Source organism: Motacilla alba, chromosome 23, assembly GCF_015832195.1.
Source record: "Motacilla alba alba isolate MOTALB_02 chromosome 23, Motacilla_alba_V1.0_pri, whole genome shotgun sequence".
Lineage (NCBI taxonomy): Eukaryota > Metazoa > Chordata > Aves > Passeriformes > Motacillidae > Motacilla > Motacilla alba.
Window position 1 is genome coordinate 2,671,695 of NC_052038.1, and position 26,326 is coordinate 2,698,020.

Genomic DNA, 26,326 nt, shown 5'->3' on the forward strand with positions numbered 1-26,326 from the left:
GATAACGGACACCGGCCAGAGCCAGCTTTTTAACTTAGATCGCCGTTACTCTGATCTCCCGTTAGCAGCACGTTCGTGTCGCTAGGATAGCCCTGGAGAGGCTGTTGCCCAGACACGGGAACGGGGGAATGGTAAATAGCTTTTACCAAGAATTTGTGTCTGGGGACATGAAATGCTGGGCCCATGGGTCGGAGCAGATCTCTCTCTGTCCTTATCTCAATTAATGAAATACATATTTTCTCCCCACTTTACATTCATTTAGGGGAGTGACAGACAGGCTTTGGTGGGAGCCTGGCATCCAGCCAGGGTCATTCCTCTACAAGGAAGGGAAGGCAAGGCAAGAGAGGGGTAAACAAAGTCAGGACAATTCAAGGGAGGGGTAGGCAAGGAACGGCAAGGAAGCGTTTGGCAAGACATGGAAAGAAGGTGTAGGCATGGCCTGACAAGTCAGTGAAGTTCTAGGCAAGGCGACAGTTCTGTACTGCGCTTGTGCTTCCCCAATTTAGGTGGTCTTGTGGGTCTTCTTTGATGAAGGCTCAGGGTCTTCCTCGCATCTGAACTTCTCAGCTTTGTCTTCAGAGCATGTGCCGTTATGGTGTTCCTTGGTCCTGCTGGATGTAAGCAGTTTAGATTCTCCATTTTGTGGCTAATTGGCTTTACATTTGCCAATTTCTCGTTAGTACATCCTGCCGCTTCCCAATGTAGTTATACTTGTCTATTTTTGAGATCATTCACTTGTCTAGTTTCTATTTATTTAAGCGTTAAGCAACTAGTTAACCATGTACTAGCTATTACATTGCATAGAAAGTTATGATCCAGGTTCTATTGGTATAACTCGAGCTATACAAGCATCCTGTAGCTTTGACCCAGGTTGCAGAGGTACCAGCTGTCCCCATCTCCCTTGTGGCATTGCCTGGCTTGCCCAGCGCTGCGTGTCCCGCCGTGGGCTCCGTTTGGGCTCCGTGACCTGACGGTCCCGCCCTGGGGGGGTTCAGGAACACACAATCACAGAATGATTGCATGCAGGTGCTTTTATTGAAGAGCTCTGGGTGTCAGGGGTGCAGACCCAAATCTGACCCGACATGGGTTTGGGATGAACATGTTTTATATTCTATTGTTATATCTTACATATTGATTATTAAACTTGCATTGTTCTGTTGTATATATTGATTTCATCCGAGCGTGGGTTTCTCATGATCCCACTCACAGTTTCTTTTCTCGTGATTCTTCTTATTAAACAATAATTACATCTAATTACTAAATGATCATCACATCTAACAATCATATCATTTATCATATACTAGTTACGCAGGTGTATTTTCACACGGTCTAGCAAACACAAGGCCTAACTTTTCCAGGGCCTATCTTTAACATTTTCCCAGGGCCTAACTTTGTTCCCAGCTCTCCGAATTTTCTCGGATTTTCACCCTTTTGCTGTCAGGGCCCTCGGCCGGGCCCGCAGCGCCACCAGCTGGAGCGGTGAGCGCGGCAGCGGGGGAACGCGGTGGCGCTGTGCGCTCCGAAGAGATGCCACTGTCCCTTGGGGGGGGCTTTTGGTTTAAGTTTTTGTCTTTTTCTATTTCTCAGATCCTGTACTGCATCAGTGTGTAACACTGGACTCCATATAGAGTGTTAGCAAGCTCTCTTCACATGTTGGTCAGACAAAACAATCCCTCCAGGCTTGAGAACCAAGGACACCCTCTGCCTCAGGTCCCAAAAATATAAAACAAAGTGAATCGGGCGGGGGGAGCAAACTGAGGGTATCTGACTTCATTATCTGAAGCTGTAATTGGACAATTAACCCCTGATGTGCAAATAGACCAAACTCTTATCTGTCTGAAAAACTCACGACCACTGTCCATCTTGGGTGTAGCCTCTGGAAGGCTTTTGCACTGCTCAAGGTGTATTGAAGGCCTTTAATAAATCCCCACTTTATTCTCTTAACTAGCCTCTGTTCTAGGGAGCCACTCCAAGGCATCACTAGGGTTCCCTAAAAACAGAGGCCAGAGAAAATTAAGATAATAAAAACAGTTCTATTTATTGAAGAGCCTTCGGGTACATTCAGGGCAGACAAAGCCCCCCAGGGGCTACACCCAGAATGGACAATGGGTCACAGGTTTTCACACTTTTATAAGTTTGGGCCATTGGCATATTGGGGGTTCATCTTCCCATTACAGCTCCAGCTAATGAAGTCATTGACCCCGAGTTTGCTGCCCCCAACTCACTTTTGTTTCCATCTCTGGGGCCTGAGGCAGTGAGGTGTCCTTGATTGCCAGGCCTGGAGGGGAATTGTTGTGTCTGCCCAAACTGGGGAAGCAGCAGCTCTCGCTGTGTGTGGAGTATGGAGTTATACACTAAAGAAATGGAGGATTACAAATATATGGAAAAATACAAAAGCTAAAATCCTGAGGCATCAGGGTGTCCAGCAGTAGAGATACAAAGTTGAAAATGTCCTTCACTCTCTCTGAGAAACTGTACCAGAACAGAAAGATTTCACTGACCTTCCCTTCCATCTGCAAACTTGAATTTACCCCAGAATCAAGTGGCAGCTACATTTCCTTGCAGCTTGTGCACATAACCATGGTTGCAATGAACTTTTGTTCTCCACTGTATCACACAATTTCAGAGTCTGGAATGTCTGTCTTTTCTTGCACAGAAAAATGTGTCAGGATAGAAGCAGTCTGGCAGACTGCTCCTGTAGAAACACGGTGCTGTCATGCACTTTCTTCCTCAGCTGTTTGTAGCATCTCATTTTGTCATAGGGAGAGTTTCAGTGCAGATGCTGAATTGTCTTTGTTTCTTCATCTCTGGTTTCTGCAACATGTTCTTGTAGTCTGTAAATGTTGCCATTCTGATGCTCTCAGGCCTGAGCAGCAGGACTCAGCCAGAGCTGGCTTACAAGATGAACCCTGGGCATTATGTGACTAACACAATCAGTATTATTTAGCTAAAATAATAGTTAAATAATTGACCCATTGAGCCCCGTTTACCACACTGCCTCCCTTTAATGTCCCAGTTCACACCCCATTATTTAGCTAAAAATAGATGACAAGATGCTTAAGCCAGCTGTTTCACACCAAACCCACTGCTTCAGAAACTTTCACTGACCTTGTGTAGTTATCTGCTAGAAATGTATCATTTTAAGAAATTTTCCCAACTGACATGAACAGAGGCTTCTTTATAAGATATTTTAGGGGAAACCTTCGCAGCCAAGGCCTGGGCTCTGGCCAAGCCTTGGCGCCTGCTGGTCAGGAAGTGTGCCATCAGACCCAGGTGTTTCTGTGCCAAAAATATAAAAATATAAAAATATAACCAGGTCACTTTGACTTGTTGGTTGGTTCCTACAAAAGCTGGACTCAGTTTTGGGGTGAATCTGGAGAGCTCACCTACGGGTGGGTGCACTGTGTAGGATTTTCCCAATTGCTGGCAAGGGTTCTCCAGTGAAATGAGGCTCCCCAGTGGCTGCAGAGTCTGGAGGATGGCACAAGTATTTAGGCAATTTTGGATGTATCTTTCTCAATCACTGTCTTATCTCTCATGTACTAATGATTAGGTGCATTACCTTGCTTTTTTTTCCTTGTTGCTAAAGCCAAGTATGTAGTTTTATTGAATGTATCATTTTACTTTTGTGTTGCCTTAACAGTCGTAGTAAAATAAGACCATTCTTTCCCCTGGTGTCTGTGTCCTTTAAATCACCCTGTCAATTGGCAGAACAAGTTCTCAGCATCATTTCTCTCCCTCAGGCTTTGTTCATTGAAGGATATCAAGGTTGGTTTAGTAAACTTTAAATTTCAGTAATTGTCCCAAACTGTTCTTTCAATAGCAGTCTGTGAGAAAACTTTTACTACATGCTGGCTAAAGGGGAAAATTACACTGCTTATTATTAATTAAAATAAGTCATGGAAAGTTAATTAAACCCATTAAGTAGAAAAATGAATTAGGAAAGTTCCATCATTTCTGTCTCCAGGAGGAGTTTTGCACGGTGCTGGTATGGTGTTGCAGATGCCAGGAGGAGTTTCAGTGGTGTTAAAGTGGATTTAGAGGGAGCTGGGAAGGATTGATTTGGGGGCATCAATTGGCCTTTCAGTGGTGCGGGGTGAGGTTTGGGAGTGCTGAAGAGGAGCTGTAGCTGGCTGAAGTGGTGTGGGGTGATGCTGGCAGGTTTGAAGGTGGATTGGGGGAGCTGGGATGGTCTGGCTGTGAGGGGATGCAGTGGGTGCAGTGAGGGGTTTGGTGGTTCTGAGGGGTGCTCCCCTCACCATTCCTCTACAGCACCCCTAGGCCCGGGGAGAGGAAAACCGGAGCGTTTGGGGCACCCTGGGAGTCTCCCCAGGCGGCTCATGGTTATCACCCTCCTCCCCCTTGCATTTCTCACCCTTTTTTCCTGTTTCCTGCTCTTTTCCCCTCATGCTTCCCACCATTTACCCCCTTAATTTAAGGCCTTAAAATAGTGTCAAAGGAGGGTTTTTCAATGACTTCATCCTTAAAAGAAGAGAAAAGGAGGTTTTCTCAAGTTGAAGCCCTTTGTTCCAGACCGCCCTCCTTTTTCTGTGGTCACTGGGAGGGACTGAGGAGAGACCGAAGGCACTGGGGGAAAGCAGACTCAGATTTTAAGCAAGTTTTTATTTAATTCCAGAATTCTCTCAGTTTTTTTGTTTCCCCTCCAATTTGGCATGCTCCACCCAAATCCCCCAATTTAGAGGAGACGCCCCTCATTAGCAGCCCCCATTAATGAGGCTGGGGGGGAGGGCGAGGGGGAGCTGGACCCCCTCCGTGCTCCTCCCCCCACCAAACCAATGTGGTTCAGACTCATTTCACAGAAATTTGGGGGCAATTTCATTGAAATCAGGAAAGGTTAACATGGGGAAATCCCCCAATATGGGGGTGTCCCCCCATCTGATACCGGGGAGACCCTGCCCCTCTGACGTCACTCGGCGGTGTGGGGGGGGCGGTGGGACCCCCGGCGGCTCCTCAGGAGCAGGCGGAGCTGTGGGAGAGGGAGGGTTCAGGGAGGTCCCCAAAACACGGGGTTCTACCCAAGAATATGGGGATGTCACCCAAAGATCCTGGGACGGGACCCCACGGTTTGGGGGTGAAAATGAGGGGGTATAGCAGCAGGATTTGGGGCATAGCAGCAGGGATCTGAGGCAAAACAGTGGGATTTTGGGGTTCCAGGAGCAATTCCGGGCATTTCCCCCCATCAGCAGGAAGTTTTAGGGTGCAGTGGGGTGCTGGGGATGGTGCTGGGTGTGCGGGTGATCTGGGGGTCTCACCTGGTCTCCGGGGGCCCCAGGGGGCAGCAGGCTCTGGGGCAGGTCGTGCTCCAGGTTGCGGGCACTGGGGTCGGCACCCCAGGCCAGGAGCAGCCTCACAAGCGGCTCCTGGCTGGGGGTCCCGGGTAGTGCTGCTGCCATGTGCAGGGGGGTGTTCCCGTGGGCCTGAGGGATGTGAGGGGGCTCAGGGTACCCACGAGTCACCCTCCAGCCCCCCTAGAGGTACCTCAGAGACCTTGAGCTCTGATTCTGATACCCCCAGTCTCCCCAGACTCTCCACTGACACCCCAAAGCCCCCAGTGCCCTTTAGATCCCTCTGAGCCTCCCAGAGCCCCTCACACCCCACAAGCCACTAGACGAACCCCAAAGAGCTCCACAGACCCCTCCAATCAGCCCCAAGGGCCCCACAGAGATCCCCCAGCCCCAAGTGTCCCACAAAACCCTAGGGGGAACCCAGAGCCCCCCACAGAACCCCTCAGAGCTCCCCCCAGCCCCACAAGTCCCTCAAACCTTCATGTTGACGAGGCGGGGGGCCATGCCAGGCTGGCGCAGCAGGAGGTGGGCCAGGGCAAGGTTGCCTCCCCTCACAGCAAGGTGCAGAGCTGTCAGGCTGCTTTTGGTGTCCTGGGGGCAAGACAGGGGTCAGAGGGGGCCCACAGGAGGTCCCACCCCCCTACAGCCTCTTCAACCTCCCCAAAGGGACCCCAAGAGATCCCAGTGCCTGGGAGCACAGATCTACCCAGCCCATGGGGACCCTGAAGGGAGACACAGGGGTCTTTGGGGGGTACACAGGTGTTGTGGGGGTCTCACGCCCCTCCCCAGCCCTCCCAAGGTACCCCAACAGACCCCAAGGGCCATGGGCTCAGGTCTGCCCAGCACACAGGGACCTCGGGGTGGAACACAGTCATCTTTGAGGGGCACAGAGGTCTGTGCGGGGAACCCAGGGGATCTGAGGGACATCTCGAGTCATGGGGTACCTGGGGGTCTTTGGGGGTCTGTACCTGGCTGCTGCTGTCTGCCCCCATCTGCAGTAGCAGCTCAACACAGCGGAATCGGTCCTGGGGAGTGGGGGACCCCCCTCCAGAGCCCCCCACGGGGCTGTGCCCTCCCTGCAGCGAGGCGTTGTGGGCCAGGACAGCGCAGTGCAGAGGGGTCTGGCCTGGGGGGGAACCAGGAGGGGTCAGGAAGGGCCCTTCCCCCAAACAGGCCACCCCTGGAATTGGGAACCCTCCTAGGGACCCCCTTAAAGTACAGACACACCCCCTGGGACCCTCCCACCATCAAGCAGGACCCCAGAGATTCCCCCATCCCCCCAAAACAGTGACGCATCTCACCAAGAGCTACCAAAAATGGGGATCCCCAGCATCCCCTTCAAAGAAGGGACCCCCAAGCCCCTTCTGTATTGAGTACCCCTCAAGTGGGACTCTCACAAGACACCCTGAAATAGGGACTCATCAGATACCCCAAATCAGGGACCCCTGAGTCCCCATCCCATTGGGGACCCACCAACTGAACTCTCCCTGGTCCCACCCAAACAAGGACTCCCCAAGAATCACCCCCACCCCAAAACCAGGGGCCCACCCCAAGCCCCTCCACCACCCTTGCCCCCCCTCAAATTTGCCGACCCTCAAAATTTCTGGCCTCCACAGTGACAGGAACCCCCGAGGACATCATGGCCTGGGAAGGCAAGGGGAAAGATTTGGGGTCCCCCTGGATACCAGGAACCCACTAGGCCGGTTCCCTGGTCTCCCAGGACAGCTGTTTCCCTTCTGGACCCACTTTGGGGTCCCCAGTCCTCATGGGGGTTGGGGTCTCACCTGGAGGATTTCAGGGTGCCCATAGGCTGCAGCCAGGTGCAGGGCCGTGCGGCCCCCGTGGTCAGCAGCATCGGGATTGGCCCCCAGGACAAGCAGGTCCCGCACAATCTCCGGGGCTGCAGCAGCTGCTGCCACCAGCAGTGGAGTCTGGGGCCATAAAATGGGGGGGGTCAGGGGGGCTTGAGTGACTCCTGGGGGGAGTTAGATGTCTAGGGGGTAAAGGGGGTCTGGGGGCTCTTGCAGGGAGAAAAGGAATGTCAGTGGGATCTGGAGGAGTCAGAGGTAGTTGGGGGCCATCAAGCACCCCCGAACCCTCAAATTATCACCCTGATATTCTGTTACTGCTCTGCCCCCCTTATCATTCCTTTATCATCTCCTCATTAATTATTTGTTATTAATTACCCCTTCATTGCCCGTTATTTGACTCTAATTACATCCTCACTAATCACCCGTTATTACCTCCCAGTATTAATTACCCCCTTATTCTCCAGCACTCTGTTATTAGACTGCAACAGAACCCTGTGATTAATTATCCCAGAATTAACTACCCCACGCCCATTATTAATTACCCCCATCACTCCCTGATCCGTTACTGTCTTTTTACCTCCGTCACCCCCTTATTGCCCCAATAAGACCCATCTACTACCCCTTTATTACTTATTACCCCTTCTTTACCCCCAATGCCCTCAACTTTCTCCGGTGTTCTTGCTTCCCCCCCCCCCCCCCCCCCGACTTGCCTAGGCTCTCCTGCATCTCGATCTCCTCCAGATGCCCCCCCAGGTGTGTGCCCCCCCTCACCTTGCCCAGGTGCTCCCGCAGCTCAAGTCCCCCCAGGTCCCGCAGAGCCTCGGCCGCAGCCCGGGCGAGCGCCCACTGCCTCCCGGCACAGAGCACGTGCAGCAGCCTGGGGGGGAGCAGGGTTAGAGGGGACCCCCTTGTCCCTCTACCCACCCCCCACGTTCCACCCAGAACACAGACCCCACCAAAGGACTTGTCACCCCATAGCTCCTCCCAGTGCCTCACAACTGCCCCTGGGGGCTTCCCAGCACTGCCTTGTCCCACTGACCCCCATTGTCTCCCTGCTGACCCCATTGACTCTCCTGTTTACCCCACGCTGATCTCACCCACAGACCCCACTCCATCCCATTGTCCCCCGCTGAACACCATGCTGTGCCCACTCACCCCATCGCCCTCCCACTGGATTCCTATGGGCCCCACTGACTGTCCTTCACACCAGTGACCCCCTAAATTGCCCCCCCATGATGGCCCCCCCTTTGCTCCAATTTAGCCCATTGACCCATCACAGATCCCTTAACCCCCGTACCCCATTATGACCCCTGTACCCCCCAGAGCCCTCCCGTGTCCCCCCTGCTCACGTGTCCCCCTCCTCGTCCTGCTGCAGCAGCTCCCGGGGGTCTCGGCCCCCCAGTGCAGCGCGGGCGGCCGCCAGGTCCTGGGGTTCAGGATACGGGTCTTGGATCTCCCTTCCCAGCAGGGAGGCCCCAAATTCTCCCCACGGCACTGCGGGATGGGGCCAGGCAGGGCCAGGGATGGCAGCAGCCTTGGGGGAGCAGCAGTCAAGGTGGTGGAGGGCTTGGTCCCAGGTACCCCTGCCCCGATGACACCCCCTCCATCTTCCTCGCCTTGCCCCCCCAGCTGCCACCCCATTGCCCCCATGTACATCATCTCCCCTCAGTGCCGCCCCCATTGCCCCCGTTGCCCCTCCACTGCCCCCAATTGCTTCCTTCATTCCCTCCCATTGCCCCCCTTAACCATCCCATTACCCCCATTTCACTCTGCATTGTCCCGCTATTCCCCTCCCAGTTGTCTGCCCCCCTTCTCCCCCCTTTGCCTCCATTGCCCCCTCATTTACCACACTGCCCCCCCTTTAACCTCCCGTTCCGCCATTTCTCCACTGTCCCCTCCAGCCAGCTCACCTGAAACCCCCTGGGACCGGAGACCCTTCCGCCATGGGCCCCCCCCGGGCTGCCATGGGACACATGTGGGGCAGCACAGAGGCCGGGCGTCACTGCGGGGACAACGGGCCAGGGAGCGCCTGAGGGGAGACCAGGTGATGGGGGGACATGGGGAGGGACATGGAGGGGAATTGAGGGACAGAGGGAGGACTGACGGGGACGTAGGGATGGGAGGGGGGCGTGGAGAGGATGTATGGGGCACAGGAGGTGTGGGGGGATCTGGCAGGAACTGGGGGATCGGAGGTCACTCACCATCCGAGGGGCGCGGGGAGGGCAGGGCCAAAACCTGGGGGGAGAGCGAGGGGATCAGCGAGGAGAGCGGGGGTGTCCCCGGGGGAGGTGTCACCTGGGAGAGGGGGTCACCCACCGGGGATCTCGCACCTTCCCTGCTCTTCTGCTGCCGTAGCTCCTTCAGTAGCTGCTTCACCGTCTGGGGCGGAGCGGAGCGGGGGGGACCTGGGGGTGTGCAAGGGAGGGTTCGGGGGTCCCCGGGGTGCCGGGGAACCCTGAAAACTCCCAGAACCCCGCCAAACGCCAGGCGGCCCCCAGAGCCCCGTGTCTCATCCTGACCCTGTTCGGGGGTCCCCCCATAACTCCTGAGACCCCTCAAACCGCCGTGTCATAACCGGGCCCCCCGGGACCCCCAAACCCCTGGGCACTCCCCAAGAGAGGCAGGAATCCCCCTGTCGTGACGTCACGGGGATTCCCATGCGTCACCACCCGCCCCCGCCGGCACCGCCCTCCTCCCCGGGGAACCCCCTCCGCCCCCGCGGGGAGAATCCAGCGGGGAGGCCCCGGGAATCCCCCCGCTCCTTGAAGGCCAGTGTCCCCCCTCCTGCCCCCCAGGTCTCCTAAAGGGTCAGCAGACCCTTTCTTGGCTCTCTTAAAGGGCCAGTGTCCCCTAAAAGCGAGACTTAAAGGGCCAGTGTCTCCTAACAGCAGCTCTTAAAGGGCCAGTATCTCCCAAAAGCAGCTCTTAAAGGGCCAGTGTCCCCTAAAAGAGCGTCTTAAAAGGCCAGCGCTCTCTCCCAGGTGTTTTAAAGGGCCAGCACCTTGTCCCAGAGCTCTTAAAAGGCCAGCGTCCCCTCAAAGCAGGTCTTAAAGGGCCCGCGACACCCCCCCGCCCCCACCGCCCCCATCCCCCTTGTCCCCCCGTACCTCTCTGGGGCCGCATCCCCGCGGGATCCGGGGGCAAATGGAGCCGGGGCGGGCGCGGGGACCGTTTTGGGGGGACTTGGGCGAGGAAACCCCGCCCCGGAGGGAAACGCCACCAAAACGCCAACGCTGTCACTGTTGCGACGGGTGACAAGGCAGGGGGCGGAGCTTCGGAGGGGCCCGTGGGACCCAAAGGATGGGTGACGGTGGCGGGGTCCCCGGGGCCGGGGTCCTCTGAGGGGGTGTCGAGAGGGGTCACAGGCCCTGGGTTGTTCCCTTGTGGCGTCATCAGCACCAAGCTGGGGTGACAATCTAGGATCCCTCTCACCCCCCATTATTTTGTGTGGCCCTATTTGGGGGACTCTCTTCCCCATTCCAGGAGGGGGCTCTGTCTCCCCAACCCCAGAAGATCACGAGACCCACGAAGACCATGAAGACTGGAGACAGGCACCAGGGCTGGTGCCTTTACTGGGGGAGGGACCGGGCTCCCCTCGCCTGCAATTTGCAGGATGTCACTGCTCCCAACCCTATCCCCCACTTGGCGGGTGTATCTTACCCATTTTGGAGGATCTCTGCCCCATTTGAGGGAGGTTTCTGACCCACTTGGGGGTGGCATTTAAGATGGGGGGGCTCAGCCCGATTTTGGTGGGAGTCTCTGGCACATGGGACCCCCAACTCCAGGAAACCATGAGACCCACTGAGACCATGAAGACCCCTGAGGCCACCAAGGCTGGTGGATTTATTTTGGGGGATTCATGCAGCAGGGGGGTTCCCTCCAGTATCCTGACTGGGAGGTTGGGTGTCACAAGTGCACTTTCTACTACATAGACTGCTGAAGCTTCCCTGCTCCTGAAGCCTTACTCAGACAGGCAGCTCCGTTCTCTAAATGCCAGAACACACCTGCCCAAAGAGCTGAAACAGCTGGAGGAACAGCAAAGCACCCTGACCAGAGGCTGTGGTTTGTATACCCCAGCCTCAGTGGCTGCACATTTGCTGCCCCAGCCCATCCCTTCCTGCAGCCTATCTTAATCCTTGGCTCAGCCACTTTCACGCCTCGTGAGTGCAACCTAGATGCTGCAGCTCCCAGGAAATCCCATCTCCCTTCCTCTGGCCCCAACCACAGACACTGACCCTGAGCCCAGCAGATGGACACAGAACAGGCAGGAAAGAAGAAAAAAAAAAAAGAGAAAGTGTGATAAAGTAGACAGGGAAACTTGAAAATGCATAGAGGAGCAAGGTCAGGAGAGAACTAAAAGCAGGCACAGAAAGCTACAGTACCAGAAATAAAATTTTACAGACAATGGATTAAGAGAGGAAAACAGACAGCAAGCTATATAAAAGTATACAGAAAATACAAATTTTTAAAGCTAAGGAACTAAGAGAGGAATGAATTAAAACTATCAACAGTGATCTAAGATAAAAACAGAAACTGTAGGAAAAAAACCCCTTAAACTTTCTGATATAGGCCAGGGCATCTTCAGAAATTTTGCTTATGAAAGTGAAAATATAAATGTGCACCTACTGATTTGCATGTGTATCTTAGCAATAAAAAGTGAATCTATAAGATACCTACTGATTTGCATGTGTATCTTAGCAATAAAGAGTGAATCTGTAAGGCAGCACAGAAAATACACTAATTTGGAGAGTATGTGCTTCAGTCTTCATGTGGTGATCTCTGTCTGCCTTCAAACACAGCACTGCTGAATTTGGTGATCCTAAAGACAACACTGAGTAGTAGAGTTGTCCAAATTTCTCCTTGTTGCAGTTTATAATTTGTGGTCCTCCTTCAGTACTGAAGGAAAACTATGGGAGTGAGTTCATGTTGGCCTGCAATCGTGTGGGGCACTCCACTGGTGTTTGTGCCTCTGCTTATCTAGCTGTCCATTGTGGGTCAGACATATAACAGCAGAAAATAAAAATCAATTGTACACATAAAGTGCACATTATTGATGCATAGAAATGAAAAGGCCGTGATCTTCAGACAGTATTTCCACAATTGGAGGATTACTGTGACGTTTGACCCTAAGCTAAGAAAAATCAATATAGTCATAAAAATGTAGAGAGTGTTTTGCAGTGAATAAAAAGCCAGTGAGGTAGCTTCTAGACCTGGAAGAAAAATTAATAGCCTCTCCATACAACACTAAATTACTAAATTCTGAATGTTGTTATAAACACTTTGTGTAAATAGTCAGAGTTGCAAGCTGTCTGAACTAAGGTAAAAAGCAGCATCAACACTATGAAATTATTGTTGGCACTTGCATTTATTTTCCCTCGTGAGCTGTCAAGTTGTCATTTAACTGTAGTACCATTTTAAGAGAGATAATGCATCCTGGAACACTGTGGATTGTTACATGGTTTTTAAAATATTTTGGTTTTACAGAGCAAGTAAATCTCCAGCCACGGCAGCTCAGTCTCACAAACACTTCAGGTTTTCAAACAAAGCTTCAGCATCTCTGCGCGAGCTGGCAGAGTGTGTGTGTGTGTGTCTGTGGACCACTTCAGCAGAGTTAGAGGGTTTTATTAATAACAGGAAAACATTTAAAGACCTACCTTAAGTACTCAATAGAAGATGCATGTTTAGAATCCTGCTTTAAGTACTTCACAGAGATGGCTGGCTGGAGACTGCCAGCTTGCCAAAGTGATTGAGTACTTTCAGGCAAGCTGTCGAGTGTGAAATTGGACATGACCTATTGACTGGTCTTCAGCACCAAAATTAAAAGATAATGATTAGCTTTTTAGAGTTCTCAGCAGAGGAAGTTTATTCATCCTTTACAGGACATTTGAATCAGAGCTACACTTTTGCAGAGTGCTGATGAGGATCACCTAAAAGAACATTTTAGTGCTAGATATGCTCCTTAACTCATATTGGTCCTAGCGTGGAACTGCACTTTACTACCAGGCATGCCTAATGAGGCTGTGCCCTTGGCCAGTGTGCTGCTAATGCTGGCTCCAGAAAACATTTTTGTACACAAAATAGACATATCTGTTTCTTTTTTCCCTTTTGTAAAAGAAGGTATTTTTCCCTCCCCCCCCGCCCAACATTTCTTTATGTTTAGAGTGTTTGAAAGGGTTTCCCCAGCTTAGCATCAGTACCCAAAATGTTCTTTGAGACCAGACAGTTTGTGCACTCTTTTATAACAGACAATATTTCAGCCTGTTCTCCCTATTTTTCCTGCTGAGGTAATGCAGATGGGTAGCTTAAGGTCTGGATTGAAAATGGAACTTGTGTCACCTAGTCAGTTTTTATAGGCTAGACAGAAGTGTCACTATCAACAAGAATGACATCTTCAGTATGTCTGACATTTAAGACAGGAATTATAATGATTTGCTCCCAAAAAGAAATACTGAATTATATGGATGGGGACCATCCATTGCCAAGTTCAGGAGTCTTTTGAAGATGTCAGTATGATAAGTGATATGGTCTCAGGAGAATAAGCAAGAAGTGCAGAATCACAGAATATAAGAGATGCTGTCTGTGAGCAGGGAGTGAGCTTGGAGTGGCCACAAGTACATCCACGGATTTTTTCCGTCAGGAGTGTGGTGCTATGCTGTTGCAGGAGAACAGACTGTCTGCAGGAATTTACAATGATGCTGTTTGGGAAGATTTACCTTCTTTTGCACAGCCAGGCTGAATGTCTGCTGCTAGTGACATATGTAAACTAAAACGTAGTCTAAAAGTTCTGGTTTAGTCTATGTTTTATTTATTTCTAAGGCTGAGACTGTTCCTAAAACTTAAAAGGTGCTATTGAGGCAAAAGAGAAGATAATCAAAGAACTTAAAGCAGCAGATTTTTTATTTCTAGCTTTTTAAAAATGAGAATCTTCTACTGTTCATAGTTGAATTATGCTTGGAGCAGTAGTGGATTGAACAATAGATCAATTTTCTCCTCCCTTCAGCCCCAGCAAATATAAATTCCATGTGCAAAGCTCACACTCTATTTGCTACTGTAGCAAAATAAACTGCTTATAATGTGTCAATTTACTCACCTAGATGGACGATGGCAGGGGTTGTAACTTTTTATTGGACGTCGCAGATGTTTAGTTTTACATATTTTTGTAAAGAAAGGTATGTTTAATTTTTAATTTACCATTATTTTAAATTAATTTCTCTTTAAAAAATGTTTAACTTGCCTGTTCATATACAGATTTGCAAAAGTATTTTCCTGTTTAGAAGGCTTAACATAAAGATTCCTCTATGGACATCTATATTGCAACCATAAGATTCCAGTTTCTGTTGACTTGTTAGCACTCTTGTTATACAGGGTGAAGATTAATCCCATTTGAAGAGAAAATGCTATGCTAAAGCACATTTATCCTAAAAAATACCAAAGTAAGATACTATTCTATTGAATTGTGCTGTACATGCTATGAAAAGGTGTTTAGCCACAAGTGTTTTGCTTGTCCCCACACATAAGAAAAATTGTGTTACAATTGTATATTATACAAGAGCATAAATATTGAAAAGGGATTTAAAATTTTGACCACAATGTAGTATCCTGTTATTGGGGAAACAAACATATGAAAGAAAGGTGAGATGTGCAATTACACACATTTGTTATCAGTATATCTGTATTCGGATGACAGTCATTTAGGAAAATGCTGGTAAAGAATTTTTGTGTAAATAATTTATTTTTCAAAGAGTTGTAAATAATTTATTTTTCAAAGGCCAAAAATATTAATGCTTGGCACTCAGGCACTCTATTCACTATTTCAAATGCAGGTATCATTGATCAGAGGAAGTGAACTAATTACAGCAATTCTATTTATTTATTGTTGACATCCATAAACAAAAAGCAAATGTCTGCACAAAATGATATGCTTAAACATGTCTTTTTAATTAATATTGACATTTCCATGAGATGATTTATTCCCTCTTGAGCTCCTTTATATAACCAATTTTCTCTGTGAAGTACTAATTGGATTGCCATAATTACAGCTGTGACACGGGGCTGGGAACATCCAAAAATGAGGACAGGCAAATATTCCATAAGTGACCTAAATATAAACATGCTGCTCTCACATTGTTACTGGATGATGTTCAGATGGATCACATCTGGATCACAAATGCTCTTTAAATCCTGCTACAAGTCAGGCACTGCAGTTTCCACTGCTCTGATGCAGACTGAGGGTGTTTAATATCTTGTAGTGATGTGCTTATCAGGATGTTAATAATAAAGCAGGCACAGGCAGATGATGCAGTTCTCCATCTCACAGGTGAAAGAAAATAATACCTAATTATCAATGAGCAGTTGGTCATGTTCCCGTGGTTACAATGTGAGACATGATTGCTTTCCCAGTGTTGTGTTTTTCATAATATGTTAAGGAAGGAATGCAACTTTTACAGCGTTTGATAATTTTTTCTCTCATACATTTTAGTGTTAATATGGCACAATAATCATGGGAGACTGGAATTTCCTTGGAGGCATTTTAGAGGAGGTCCACATTCACTCCACCATTATTGGAAAGATTTGGCTAACGATCCTCTTCATATTTCGAATGCTTGTCCTTGGAGTGGCAACCGAGGATGTGTGGAATGATGAACAATCAGAATTCATATGCAATACTGAGCAGCCTGGTTGCAGAAATGTGTGCTATGATGAGGCCTTTCCCATCTCTCTCATAAGATACTGGGTCTTGCAAGTTATATTTGTGTCTTCCCCTTCCTTGGTGTATATGGGTCATGCCTTATACAGACTAAGAGCCTTGGAAAAAGAGAGGCAGAAAAAGAAAGCTCAGGTAAGGGTGGAACTGGAAAGCACTGAATTAGAAATGACTGAAGATCGTAAAAGACTGGAGAGAGAGCTCCGGCAACTGGACCAAAGAAAGCTGAACAAAGCACCCCTAAGAGGCTCTTTGCTCTGCACTTACGTGATCCATATTTTCACAAGATCTGCAGTGGAAGTTGGCTTTATGATTGGGCAGTATCTTCTTTATGGTTTTCACTTAGATCCCCTCTATAAATGTCAGAGAGACCCATGTCCAAACACAGTTGACTGCTTTGTATCTAGACCAACAGAAAAGACAGTGTTTATATTATTTATGCAATCAATAGCAACTGTATCATTGCTTTTAAATATTCTAGAAATTATCCACTTAGGATTCCGAAAAATTAAAATGGGACTCTGTGAGCAGAATAAAACCAAAGATGACTCTGAGAATTTCTACATAAACAAATCTAAGAAATACTCTGTGATACCACACTCTTCTTTGGGAATATCCACCACCCCTCAGAAAACACTTCCTTGTGCTCTTAGCAGTTATACCTTTTTGATGGAAAAGCAAACTGACACTATGCTCTACCCGGTTTTAAATTCTCCTTCCATGTTTCAGTCTGTGCAAAATAACCGTACAGAAAGGAGCAGCAATTACACCCATTGCAATCAGGAAAATAAATCTCCAAAGAAGAGGCCAGCTACAAATGCTTTGGACAATCAGACTCAAAACGCTAGCACAAATAATAACGAAGGCTTTCTGGGTGAGTTTTGGACTGAGACACATGATGCACAAGAAGAGGCTGAAAAGGAACACTTTCTTGTTGATACTCAGAATGCAGATGCTGCTGCAAACATGTACTTGAGAAGCCTTGCAGAGATGCCATCTCAAACTTCATTGCAACCTGGTACAACTTTTCCTAGTACCAGTTCTAGACGACAGGCAATGGTTGAGAGCACAGGAGCACCAACAAATTCTCTTCCAAAGAACGGTGACAGAAGACAAAGCAGTTTCAGTGTAAACAAAGCCCAAATTCCTTACAATGCTGACGGAAAAAATTCCAGCCGACCAGACACTTCTGATTCCATGGGGGTGGTGAGCTCAGAATCTACACAAAGCAGAAACTGGAATAGTCCTCAGCTTTTCTCTCTGTCTAGGCAACAGTCACTGTCAAGTAATGCCAGCAGTAGGCGTGCCCCCACTGATCTTCAAATATAGTGGGAGTTAACTCAGCTGCACGAACCATTGCTGGGATCATTCCTGAACAGAGACATAACCCAGAGCTATGTGTAAGTGCAGCTAAATGATTAAACTTTAACCAGCTCTTTACATAGCTAGAAAAGTTATGTAACTCTTTGGATAGTAGCTAAGTAATTTTAAACAGTCTCTTTACTTCCTTTGTAATGAAAATGTGGCCACAGACCTCAGTGTATAAACTTCTACACTCCAGCTAAAAAGGGAAACATACACCCTCTGGATCCACATATTAGGAAAAAGTCAGGCATAAAATCACAGCTGATACTATTTAAACTGAATAAAAGTAGAAGACAAAATTTACAGTCTAACGATATTTTTTACAAAGACCAGTAAATCAAATTGGGCCAAAGATGCTCTCAGAAGGACGTATTGGTAAACATGTCTCTGCCTACTCAGCCTGAGAATTCAAACAGACATTTGATGGCTGACCAAAAGCAGAATGTTAAACTTATTCCACTGTTCAAACTGTGGTAAATACAAAGAGAAAAAGCATTTACAAAACAGATAATTAATTCTTTGGCTTCATGGTACCTTTTTTTTTTTTCAGTGAATTGCCACTGACTTCCTCAGCAGAAAATCAAAGTGAATTTCTTATAGTATACTATCAGAATTCAATACACCTCTAATGTTTTTAAACATCATGACTTACAGACATGTTGTGAGCTTTACTTCTGACATTTTTCATAACACTAATAAGATAGCAAAATCACAAAACAAGTTACTGAAATTTCCTAATCAGACATTTTGAATTTCACAAACCAGAAGGCTTACTATGGAAAACAGAAAAACAAAACCAAAGACAGAGAACCAAAAAAAAGCAAATATGGTAGTACCTTCCTGATTTCAGTTACAATGTCAAAAGACATATAAAAGGTTTATCAAACAGTAAAACTACTCCTTTTCTGTTTGTCTGTCCCCCAAATTCTGATAAACTTTGAACTCAAACAAAGCTTCTACCTGTTTAGGAGGAGCATTTGTGTTTATGCTTTTTATGGGGATAACAAAACATTAGGACATTTATCCACTTGCTGTTCAGGCCCATATGGTGTAAAGGAAGTTCTATTAACATCTTGAAATAATAAAGGAGGCAAAGATGAACAAAATACTATGGTACATTTGTAATCAAGCTCTCCATGTACGAAATACATTTATTTGAGTTGCACAGCACTGAAACACTGTAAATACTTGCTGAGGTGGTCACAGCTGGAACGCATTAGTATTTTGTGTGTATTTTTTACTAGCAGATTTAACATACTGTTCATGTACTGAAAGAAGATAATTTGTGAGATATAGCATAATGATGTTACAGCACAATGAAATTCCTCAAGTGCACTGTCATGCTTACCAGACAGCCGTGTTTCAGATTGACTGAAAACTGTACAATACTAGCAAAAAAAGGAGCCAGAAAACATAAAAGGCTCTTTTGCTTGTAGCAGCAACATTAATTTGGTCCTGTCCATGTAAGAAATACACACTAGAACTATTAAAACTATTCCTTGTAGATTTCTCTCCAGCAAGTATCCTTTTCTATGTATATAAATAAATGCAGCCCTAGATAATTGTGTTTACACTGTAAAATTTAAGGTTGTATAATATCCTGGAATGTGCATAACTGCATAATGTGACTTAGGCAGGTTAATGCTGCTGCTGTGGCTTTGATTCTTGCATTGCTTGATGCATAAAATTCTGTGGGCAATAACTGCTAATGCTTGTTTTGCATTTAATCTCTCCAAAATAAAAAGCCTCGTATTTAATGCACTCTGTTCCTGCTGTCTAAGTCATAGAAAGTTAGCACTTAGATGTTCATGTATGGGATATGACATCTGTATTTTTGTTGTTCAAGACAAGTTAAAAAAGAATTTTTCTGCTGCTACGAGAGGAATTCTATTAACTTTTTTTATGTCTGGACATGAGTCAAACGTTCTGTTTCATCACAGCACCTTGTCAAATGAAGAGTAACCACTGAAAAATATGAACATTGCGAAGAGCATGGAGAAAAAGTGTGAAAACTCCCTAACATCATACGTGCAAGATCATTTGGTTGGTCTTTTTTAAATTTTGTTTTATTTCTACAATAAATAGATTTCATCTGTCAGTTTTTCAGAAAAATAAACAGGTATAACTGATTCTGTTGTTTTTTTAAACAGGCTAAGGTAAAAGACTTTGGACGCAAAGATTTCACCACGTATCGTATCACTCTTCGGAGCCTCTTGGGTGGGCACCGCTGCAGCTGCTGCTTGCTGCAACTCTCCTGTGATTTCAGTCAGCTGCAGCGACTGGAATTTATTAATCAGACACTTTGAATTTCACAACCCAGAGGGCTTACTGTAGCAAACAGAAAAAACTCCAGCGACCCGCAGGACAGCTCGCCGCTCGGGCCCCGCTCCGCCGCCCTGCGCTCCGGACGACTGCCGCCGCCACCGCTCGCCTTCTCCGCGGGGAGCTCCGCGGCCGCGTGTGGCGGCGTCCCGGCCAGCGGGCGGCACAGCCCCCGCAGGCTGAGCGGAGCCCGGAACCGTCCCCGGCGAGGAGAGCCGGGCAGAGCGGGACGAGGGCCAGCGCCGCGCAGGACAGGGGGCGCGGCGCCGGCCTCCGCTTTCCCTCCGCTTCCCCTCCGGCCCTCCCCGGGGCCGCTCCGTCCCGCGGCCGCCCTGAGGGGAGCACGCGCGGGGCGCGGTCCCGGCCGTTGCCGCGGCGCCGTCGCCGTGGTAACCGCGGGGAAGCGCTCGCGCCGTTAAAGCGCAGGGCGCAGGCGCGCGGCCGGGGCAGGCGCCGTGCGGGTTAGATGGCGCACCACAAGGTAGGGGGGAGCGCGCCGGCGTGGGCGCGGTGCCGCTCTCCGTGCCGGCTGCGCGGAGCGGCGGGCCGCCGACCGACACCGGCTCGGCCCTTCGCGCCGCCTCCGCGGCGGAGAGCGGGACCGGCCCGTGCCGAAGGGCCGCCTCCGCAGTCGAGGCGGGGCGCGCCGCCGATCTGACCGTGTGGGCGTCCTCCCTCAGGCCGCGGACTCCAAGCGGGAGCAGTTCCGCCAGTACTTGGAGAAGTCGGGAGTGCTGGACATGCTCACCAAGGGTAAGTCACCGGCTCGCGTCGTGCCGCCCGAGGGGCCGGCGGGCGCTCTTCGGGGGCGTTGCGGGCGGGTGCCGTTCCTCTCAGGGCGTCCCGGTGCCCCGGAGCAGCTGCCGCTCCGGTCGTGTCGCGCTCGTCCCTCGGGCTGCCTTGCCGCTCTCCATCGGCTTCCCGCCTCGCCTCGCCGATCGCTTTTTCTCCTCAGTCCGGCGAGGCGGCCGGCAGAAGAACTCGTCTGGCAGAGTTGGCGCGGCGTGGCCTGGAGCGGAGCCCGAGGTGCGCGGCGAGAGGGGGCCGCGGGCCGCTGGAGCCCCGGGGGCTGCGCCGCGCTCCCGCCCCGCGCCGCCGCCCTGTGGGGCCGGTGTCGGAGGTGCGTGCAGAACGGCAAGGCGGGTCCTTCCCCCTGCGTGGTGCGTGAATACCTCTCTTCTTCGGCCAAAGTGCTACTTTTTTTGGGTGCTTTTGGTTATTTTCTTTCAATGGGTGCTTTTCGTGAAGTTCTTCTATAGAGGAAGTCAGTGCTTGAGATGAAATAACAGCAAATGTTATCTTAGAAAAGCTTTGTTTCATACCTTTTCTTGGCTGGAACTTAGTTTCATTCATTCTAGAAAAGAAGCACTAAGTTCTGGATTAATGCCTCTCCATATCAAACTGGGGGAAATGATGATGCTAAACTGGACACGTGTGACTTGCTATCTTTGAAACCCTTCTAAAATCTTTTTGAGAACCTTCCAATACTGTGTGACAAAAATGTGTTACTATTGAAAAACTGAATATTCTGCTACTATTGAAAACATGCTGTTTAAAGAGGGAGCAGCAGATCTAGGATGTCAAGCGAATAGCTGCTGCACTAAGACTCTTGGCCTGGTGCGTGAGTACCGTTTGATTTTTCAATCGCAGTACCATCCTGTGGGATGGCAAAACAAGTCTCCCAAGCAGTGAGGCGGCCTAATTTTGCTTTGAACTTCGGAGGTACTTACCTGAAAACCAGTTTGGCTGTGTAGTTCAGACATCTGAAACTGGCACGTGGTCCCTGTAGGGAGCAGGGAGTGGTTACGTTTGGGAGCTTCCTGGGTATGCATGTGACAATCTCCTATTATGTTGCTATGTATATGACTATTTTTATTTAAATTGTCGGGGTATCGTTGCTTTTGTCTGGCGGTTTTGGCCATTAGAGCCCCCGTCTGTAAAGATTATCGGTGTCAGCCATTTAGTAGCTAGTTAGTAACTGTAGGTGCCCAATGGAGGTTTGCTGTTCTGCTGGAATGCCTTGTGGTTTAAAGATGTAGCTTAAGTAGAAGTTTTACGAACAATATAGTTAGAATTTCAGTCTTACTTACTAGTACTAGGGTGCATATGGCATATGTACAAATGTTTCAGGCCGTTTTCTGTTCTGTGCTAGAATAGCCAAAGACTATGTGGGGTTAGGGATCTAGAAAATTCTCTTTAGCTGTTTCTAGGTGGAGAGCTCTGTCCCCTCTGATACAGCAGACCTGTTGCTTATGTCAAAGTGTGCAGGAGAAAATCTCGTTAAACGGAAAAATGCAACATGTGTGCTTTCTGACTGCTGGTGTGTGTTTTAAAAACTTGGAGTTCCATGAACTTCTTGCAATTGTTGAATATTTTCTATTTGCAGTGTTGGTAGCCTTATATGAAGAGCCAGAGAAACCAGATAGTGCACTGGAGTATCCTTTTTCTTTGCTGTGACTTATTTATTGAGACTTTGTGCACAGTTCTGCTTCTGACTCGTGGGGGAACTGGATAGGCTCATTTCGAAGCCTTGCATTGAGAACGTGCTTTTTATCAATGCATTTTACCTAATGACTGAGTTTTCTCAAGCTAACAGGGGCTGATAGGATGCAAGAGAGCTGGGAATTTCAGTGTGCCAGCAATTAGGAAGCTAAATTAGAGGCCAATTCAGTGTTGTAGACCTGCAGCATTAGGTTTGAGTACCTGTAGTGGCAATGGGTTCTGAAATTTGCTTCTTCACACTTCCTTTTTCTGTTGTTTTTTGTTTGTTTGTTTTTAAATACGTGAAGAAGGGGGGAACTAGCGTATTTGGTTTCTTGCTGGTTTTAAGCAGCGTTCATTTTTGGGTATTGCTTTTTTTTTTTTTTGGTATTTCTTTTACTTCTTCAAAACATCTGAAAGTAAGAAAAGAAGGGGTAGTAATGCATAAGGATTTGTACTGATGTCTTGTTTTTGTTTGTTTTTAAGGAATATAGCTATGAATTTGAAAAGCTCTCCTATTTTAGTAACTTTTTTCCTGTAGTAATCTCAGTGGTTTACTGCAATTTTGACCATGAGTACTGCAGTGTTAACTTCAACACGGGTGTTAAAAACTAAAATGTTATACAACTGAAGAAATACTTAACATCTAAATATCAGTTTTCTGAAGCATCATCTGGGAGCTTCAGCTCCTGAGAATCCAGAAATAGAGGCACTTCGCTTGGAAGTGGCAGAGATGAAAGAAAAATACGAAGCTGTGCTGGAAGAAAATAAAAAACTGAAAACCAAGGTAAAAGTCTACTTGGTGTTACTCTATAGTTCCATATTATACAACAAGAAAATATTTTAATTAGAATAGAGCTTACTTTCTTCTATTAGAGTCACTGATGGATGTTGTTGCATTGTTTTGCCTCATGACTGAGAAATGTGGATGGAATTTATTGTATTAAAGATTATTTTTCATGGAACACTTCTTATAGAATATAACATAAAATATTGCTAAACTAGGGATTTAATTTATTTAGGGAAGGTGTATTCTCATGTCCAATACGTTGTATTGAGTCTTGTCTGGATGTGTTTAAGTTATCTGATATTATGTAGATCATGCTTTCAGGACAGTTTTGAAAAACAAGTAAAGTACTGTATCCAGTTTAAAGCCTTTCAAAAGGCAGATTGAAGGAGGAATATTATGTATTACTTTGTGTCACTTGGCACAGACTTGCACACGGCAGGATCTTACACAGGCACTTAGATCCGCGTGAAACAATAATTTGTGCTTTTTGCTTAAAGTGACCTTGGCATTTATCTGAAACAACTACGAATGTGAAGAGCTAGCTAGGGCAGGGCCGTTCTTTAATGGGTCTGAGAGAGCTCTGAGAGGTGAACAGCTTCCTACCAACACTGAAGAAGGAAACCCGAGATACTTCATGTGCTAGTAGCTTACCTGCCACTACACCTTTCCATGCATTTGTTCAAGAGGATGGTGACTGTTACATGTGAATACCCCAGGGAGACAACCACCTCACCTCAGTTCTGTGAGGCAGGATTCTTGGGCATTACCCCTTTGTATTTCTTGTCCAGAGTGCCATCTTGCTGTCCTAGCAATTCTCCTTCTTCCTTGTTACTCATTAGGAGTCCTCAGCGACATTTGTTATTTCTTACTAGGAAATATGGCAAAGAACAGAATTTTAGGCAGAATAGCAGTAGACCAGCTTGTTTTAGCAGACTTTAAAATGCAGCTGATAGTAAGTAGACAGGCAAGAGCAGAGTAATCTGGGTCTTTGTTTAAAGAAGTCTTTTCCAGAAGTCAAAACTTGTTGCAGGAAAGTAAGCCTTTTGGAATCATGGGTTCATAGGTGCTTTCCTGTTCATTCTTTAAATAATAACTCCTTTACATATTTCCCAGTATTAGTGTGTTTTGTTTTTTCCTGTTCTTTGCTCTGCAATGTCATGCCCATCATTGTGACACACTGTAGAAGTTCACACAGCATGCAGGGAGAGCACTACCATTCTCTTGTAGCAGTCCCTGACATAAAATACACATCTTTATCTGCATTTATTGGCAACTACTGTTGCATTCATCACACCAATGTCAGATATTCATGTGTCTTGGGAGGAGGACAGGAAGTCAGCAGTTAGGTCCTTGGTAGAAAACTGACTTTGGGTTGTGTACTAGTCATCTATCATAGTAAAATCTACAACTATAAAAAATACAATTTTAGTGGTTCTTGTTAGCAACAGTGTGCTGCAATTTACTGTTGCTGGTAGGAAGGAACACATGGTTGGGGTTTTTTTGCGTTTATTATTTTTAATTTTTATTTATGCTTTTAAATTTTATTTATATGTACTTTGTTTGTTTTTAACCCACTCTGCAGTTTGCAGAGGGGAAGAATCTTAATCGAGTAAACTGAGAGATGCCCATAATTCTCGAACTGTTTTTGAAGCTTGAACTAATCTTTAATGCCACTGAGGTCATGAACAACTTTGTATCTTTCTTTGGTAGTAACTTTACAAGTTAAGGTCATATTTAAGTCTGTAGTTGCTCAGCTGTGCTCTCCAGAAAGCATAATGGAAGCTGGAATGATTACAGGAAATGTTAGGTTGGATACTATTGCAATGACAATGACTGTTTCATTTAATCGTGGTTCAGTGAAAGCTTATAGTACCCTAGTCATTATCAACTGCTATTTAAGATGAAAGTGCTTAGACTGCTAGAATTAGAAACAGGGAAAAGTTGAGGGCAAGACATCTGTGCTTCAAAGTGCATTTAAAAATCCACCTTGATATGGCTGCAGGGTTATACAGTGTGAGAAATGGATGTTTTGGGACAAGGGTTGTTTATTGCCTGACTTGAAAATGGACTTGCATAAGGATGAGTGAGTTAAAATGCATAAAGTAAATGGAGCAATTCCAGACCATACATTTTCCTTCACTTCTTAATAGAGTGTTACATGAAATATTGCAACTAACCAAATTCCTTTCTTTAAATCCACAGCTGGCTCAGTATGAACCACCTCAAGATGAGAAGCATGGTGAATAACAGTAGTTTTTCCTTTATTGCCTTGACTTAATAAAGGGCTTCCTGAGAAATGGTGTCTTGTGTGTGAACTCTGCATTGTCTACTTTGTTACTTCATTGTTGTAAAGAAAGAATGCATTGCCGTGGGCTTGCAGATGCCTTGGCAATGCTGAGTTAAGCATACTGGCCAACGTTCTTGCTTTCTGTGTTTAAGAAAAGATGATAACTAACTTTCAGATAACTGTGCTTGCCCACTTCATGTAATTTTCACATCATGGTCAATGGTCCTGTTGAACTACGGATCTGTCTCTTTGCTTTCTTTTAACTGAAAGGAGTGATGTGACACTGATGGGACAACTGTAAATTAAAGTAGGACCTTCAAATTACATTCTGTGTTGGTACTCAGAACTGAGGTGAGACTCCTACTGAAGCTGCTGGGTAACAGCTTCTACTCAGAAGAGCATAAAATGAGCAAGTACAGTTAAGTGATGGATATAGCACAGTGTGAACTGCAGTACCTACTGAACTCACACTTGAATCTGCACGAGGTGCACCCTTCCCATGCAGTTTGTCTCTGCTCCCACCACAGAAACTGGGCTTTAGAGAGTTGATCCAGATACTGCCTGTGCAGTTCTGAACATAACACAAAATCCTGTCTTGTGATGGAAGTCCCGTGGTGTTAGAGTGGCACATGTAAGACTACAGTGTGGAGAGTTCTGCTTTCTGATTCATCCAACAGGGAAAAGAAAATCCAAGTGGGGGGGATGTGGGTGTGACTTTTATTAATTCTGCCTATGTTCCTGCTCCCCTTCCCTGAATTGGTTTCATGACTCTTCTGTAATGCAAAGTAGTAATTTATTAAAAAAAAATTAAAATAAATGAGTATTATTATTTTAAAGAGCTGCATTTATTTCCTACCCTAAAATTAAGTACTTATAAAGGCAGCTGATGACAGCAAAAATAAAGGGGGAAAATGAAATGGCCTAATTGTCTTATGTATTAGATTTATTGGCTGTTAGTCTGCAAAACCCATCCTAAAAATAAGGAAGTTAAACTATCTTGAAAATGAGGTAGGATGGATCAGAACTTTTGTTAGTCATTATAATCAAGGACTAGTGAATGCAATGATTGCTTACCTTACTATTGGATCTATTGACCTCAACAGACCAGAAGAGAGGTAAAATGAGGGGAAAATACTGTTTTAACTCTGTAAAGCATTAATTAGGAAAAAAAGCTGCCCTGAACCAACAAACCAAAGCCAGACAAACAAACAAAAAAAAAAAATTTCCCCAACCTCTGGACCAAAGGAAAGAAGAAAGTTC

The 26,326-nt window shown here is 47.0% G+C and overlaps 3 protein-coding genes and 1 long non-coding RNA gene across 11 annotated transcripts; 2 read left to right on the forward strand and 2 right to left on the reverse strand.

Annotated features, from left to right (window-relative positions):
• GJA9 (gap junction protein alpha 9) lies at nucleotides 1-19,499 on the forward strand. 3 transcript variants are annotated; one of them, XM_038160795.1, is made up of 4 exons: nucleotides 1-131; nucleotides 9,019-9,161; nucleotides 14,212-14,286; nucleotides 15,597-19,105. In XM_038160795.1, exon 4 carries the CDS (start codon nucleotides 15,618-15,620, stop codon nucleotides 17,148-17,150), a length of 1,533 nt encoding a protein of 510 aa, XP_038016723.1. In that variant the 5' UTR covers nucleotides 1-131; nucleotides 9,019-9,161; nucleotides 14,212-14,286; nucleotides 15,597-15,617; the 3' UTR covers nucleotides 17,151-19,105. The 3 variants fall into 3 exon arrangements, 1 of the variants encoding a protein (XP_038016723.1); XR_005259662.1 differs by lacking the exons at nucleotides 1-131; nucleotides 9,019-9,161 and adding exons at nucleotides 19,127-19,229; nucleotides 19,337-19,499 and having other exon boundaries at nucleotides 13,934-14,286; nucleotides 15,597-17,221; XR_005259661.1 differs by lacking the exons at nucleotides 1-131; nucleotides 9,019-9,161 and adding an exon at nucleotides 19,127-19,499 and having other exon boundaries at nucleotides 13,934-14,286; nucleotides 15,597-17,221.
• On the reverse strand, nucleotides 129-10,594 carry LOC119711061 (NF-kappa-B inhibitor delta-like). 6 transcript variants are annotated; one of them, XM_038160792.1, is made up of 12 exons: nucleotides 10,225-10,594; nucleotides 9,448-9,522; nucleotides 9,028-9,146; nucleotides 8,467-8,611; nucleotides 7,889-7,994; nucleotides 7,091-7,237; nucleotides 6,899-6,950; nucleotides 6,275-6,432; nucleotides 5,784-5,897; nucleotides 5,274-5,438; nucleotides 3,387-3,471; nucleotides 129-3,279 (listed from the first exon to the last, which is right to left on the reverse strand). In XM_038160792.1, the coding sequence occupies exons 1-12, from the start codon at nucleotides 10,554-10,556 to the stop codon at nucleotides 3,191-3,193; spliced, it is 1,587 nt and encodes a 528-aa protein (XP_038016720.1). In that variant the 5' UTR covers nucleotides 10,557-10,594; the 3' UTR covers nucleotides 129-3,190. The 6 variants fall into 6 exon arrangements, with proteins under 6 accessions (XP_038016720.1, XP_038016718.1, XP_038016719.1 ...); XM_038160790.1 differs by adding an exon at nucleotides 9,319-9,352 and having other exon boundaries at nucleotides 129-3,471; XM_038160791.1 differs by lacking the exon at nucleotides 9,448-9,522 and adding an exon at nucleotides 9,319-9,352 and having other exon boundaries at nucleotides 129-3,471.
• LOC119711066 lies at nucleotides 15,783-21,887 on the reverse strand. Its single transcript, XR_005259663.1, has 3 exons — nucleotides 20,257-21,887; nucleotides 16,089-16,224; nucleotides 15,783-15,922 (listed from the first exon to the last, which is right to left on the reverse strand). It is a non-coding gene; the product is annotated as an uncharacterized LOC119711066 (long non-coding RNA).
• Nucleotides 19,909-26,275, forward strand: LOC119711065 (MYC binding protein). Its single transcript, XM_038160797.1, has 5 exons — nucleotides 19,909-19,989; nucleotides 20,189-20,261; nucleotides 21,895-21,943; nucleotides 22,647-22,776; nucleotides 24,982-26,275. Exons 1-5 carry the CDS (start codon nucleotides 19,975-19,977, stop codon nucleotides 25,024-25,026), a joined length of 312 nt encoding a protein of 103 aa, XP_038016725.1. The 5' UTR covers nucleotides 19,909-19,974; the 3' UTR covers nucleotides 25,027-26,275.
• The last annotated feature ends 51 nt before the right edge of the window (nucleotides 26,276-26,326 follow it).

Coding starts and splice junctions, on each gene's coding strand:
- LOC119711061 (XM_038160788.1), bottom strand. CDS start 10,556: ATGGGGGGTGAGAGGGATCCTAGATTGTCACCCCAGCTTGGTGCTGAT. Junction 9,523..10,224: donor GGGGATGCGGCCCCAGAGAG/GTACGGGGGGAC, acceptor GCACACCCCCAG/GTCCCCCCCGCTCCGCTCCG. Junction 7,995..8,466: donor CAGGACGAGGAGGGGGACAC/GTGAGCAGGGGG, acceptor GCTCCCCCCCAG/GCTGCTGCACGTGCTCTGTG.
- GJA9 (XM_038160795.1), top strand. CDS start 15,618: ATGGGAGACTGGAATTTCCTTGGAGGCATTTTAGAGGAGGTCCACATT.
- LOC119711065 (XM_038160797.1), top strand. Junction 20,262..21,894: donor GCTGGACATGCTCACCAAGG/GTAAGTCACCGG, acceptor TTCTATTTGCAG/TGTTGGTAGCCTTATATGAA. Junction 21,944..22,646: donor AAACCAGATAGTGCACTGGA/GTATCCTTTTTC, acceptor TCTAAATATCAG/TTTTCTGAAGCATCATCTGG.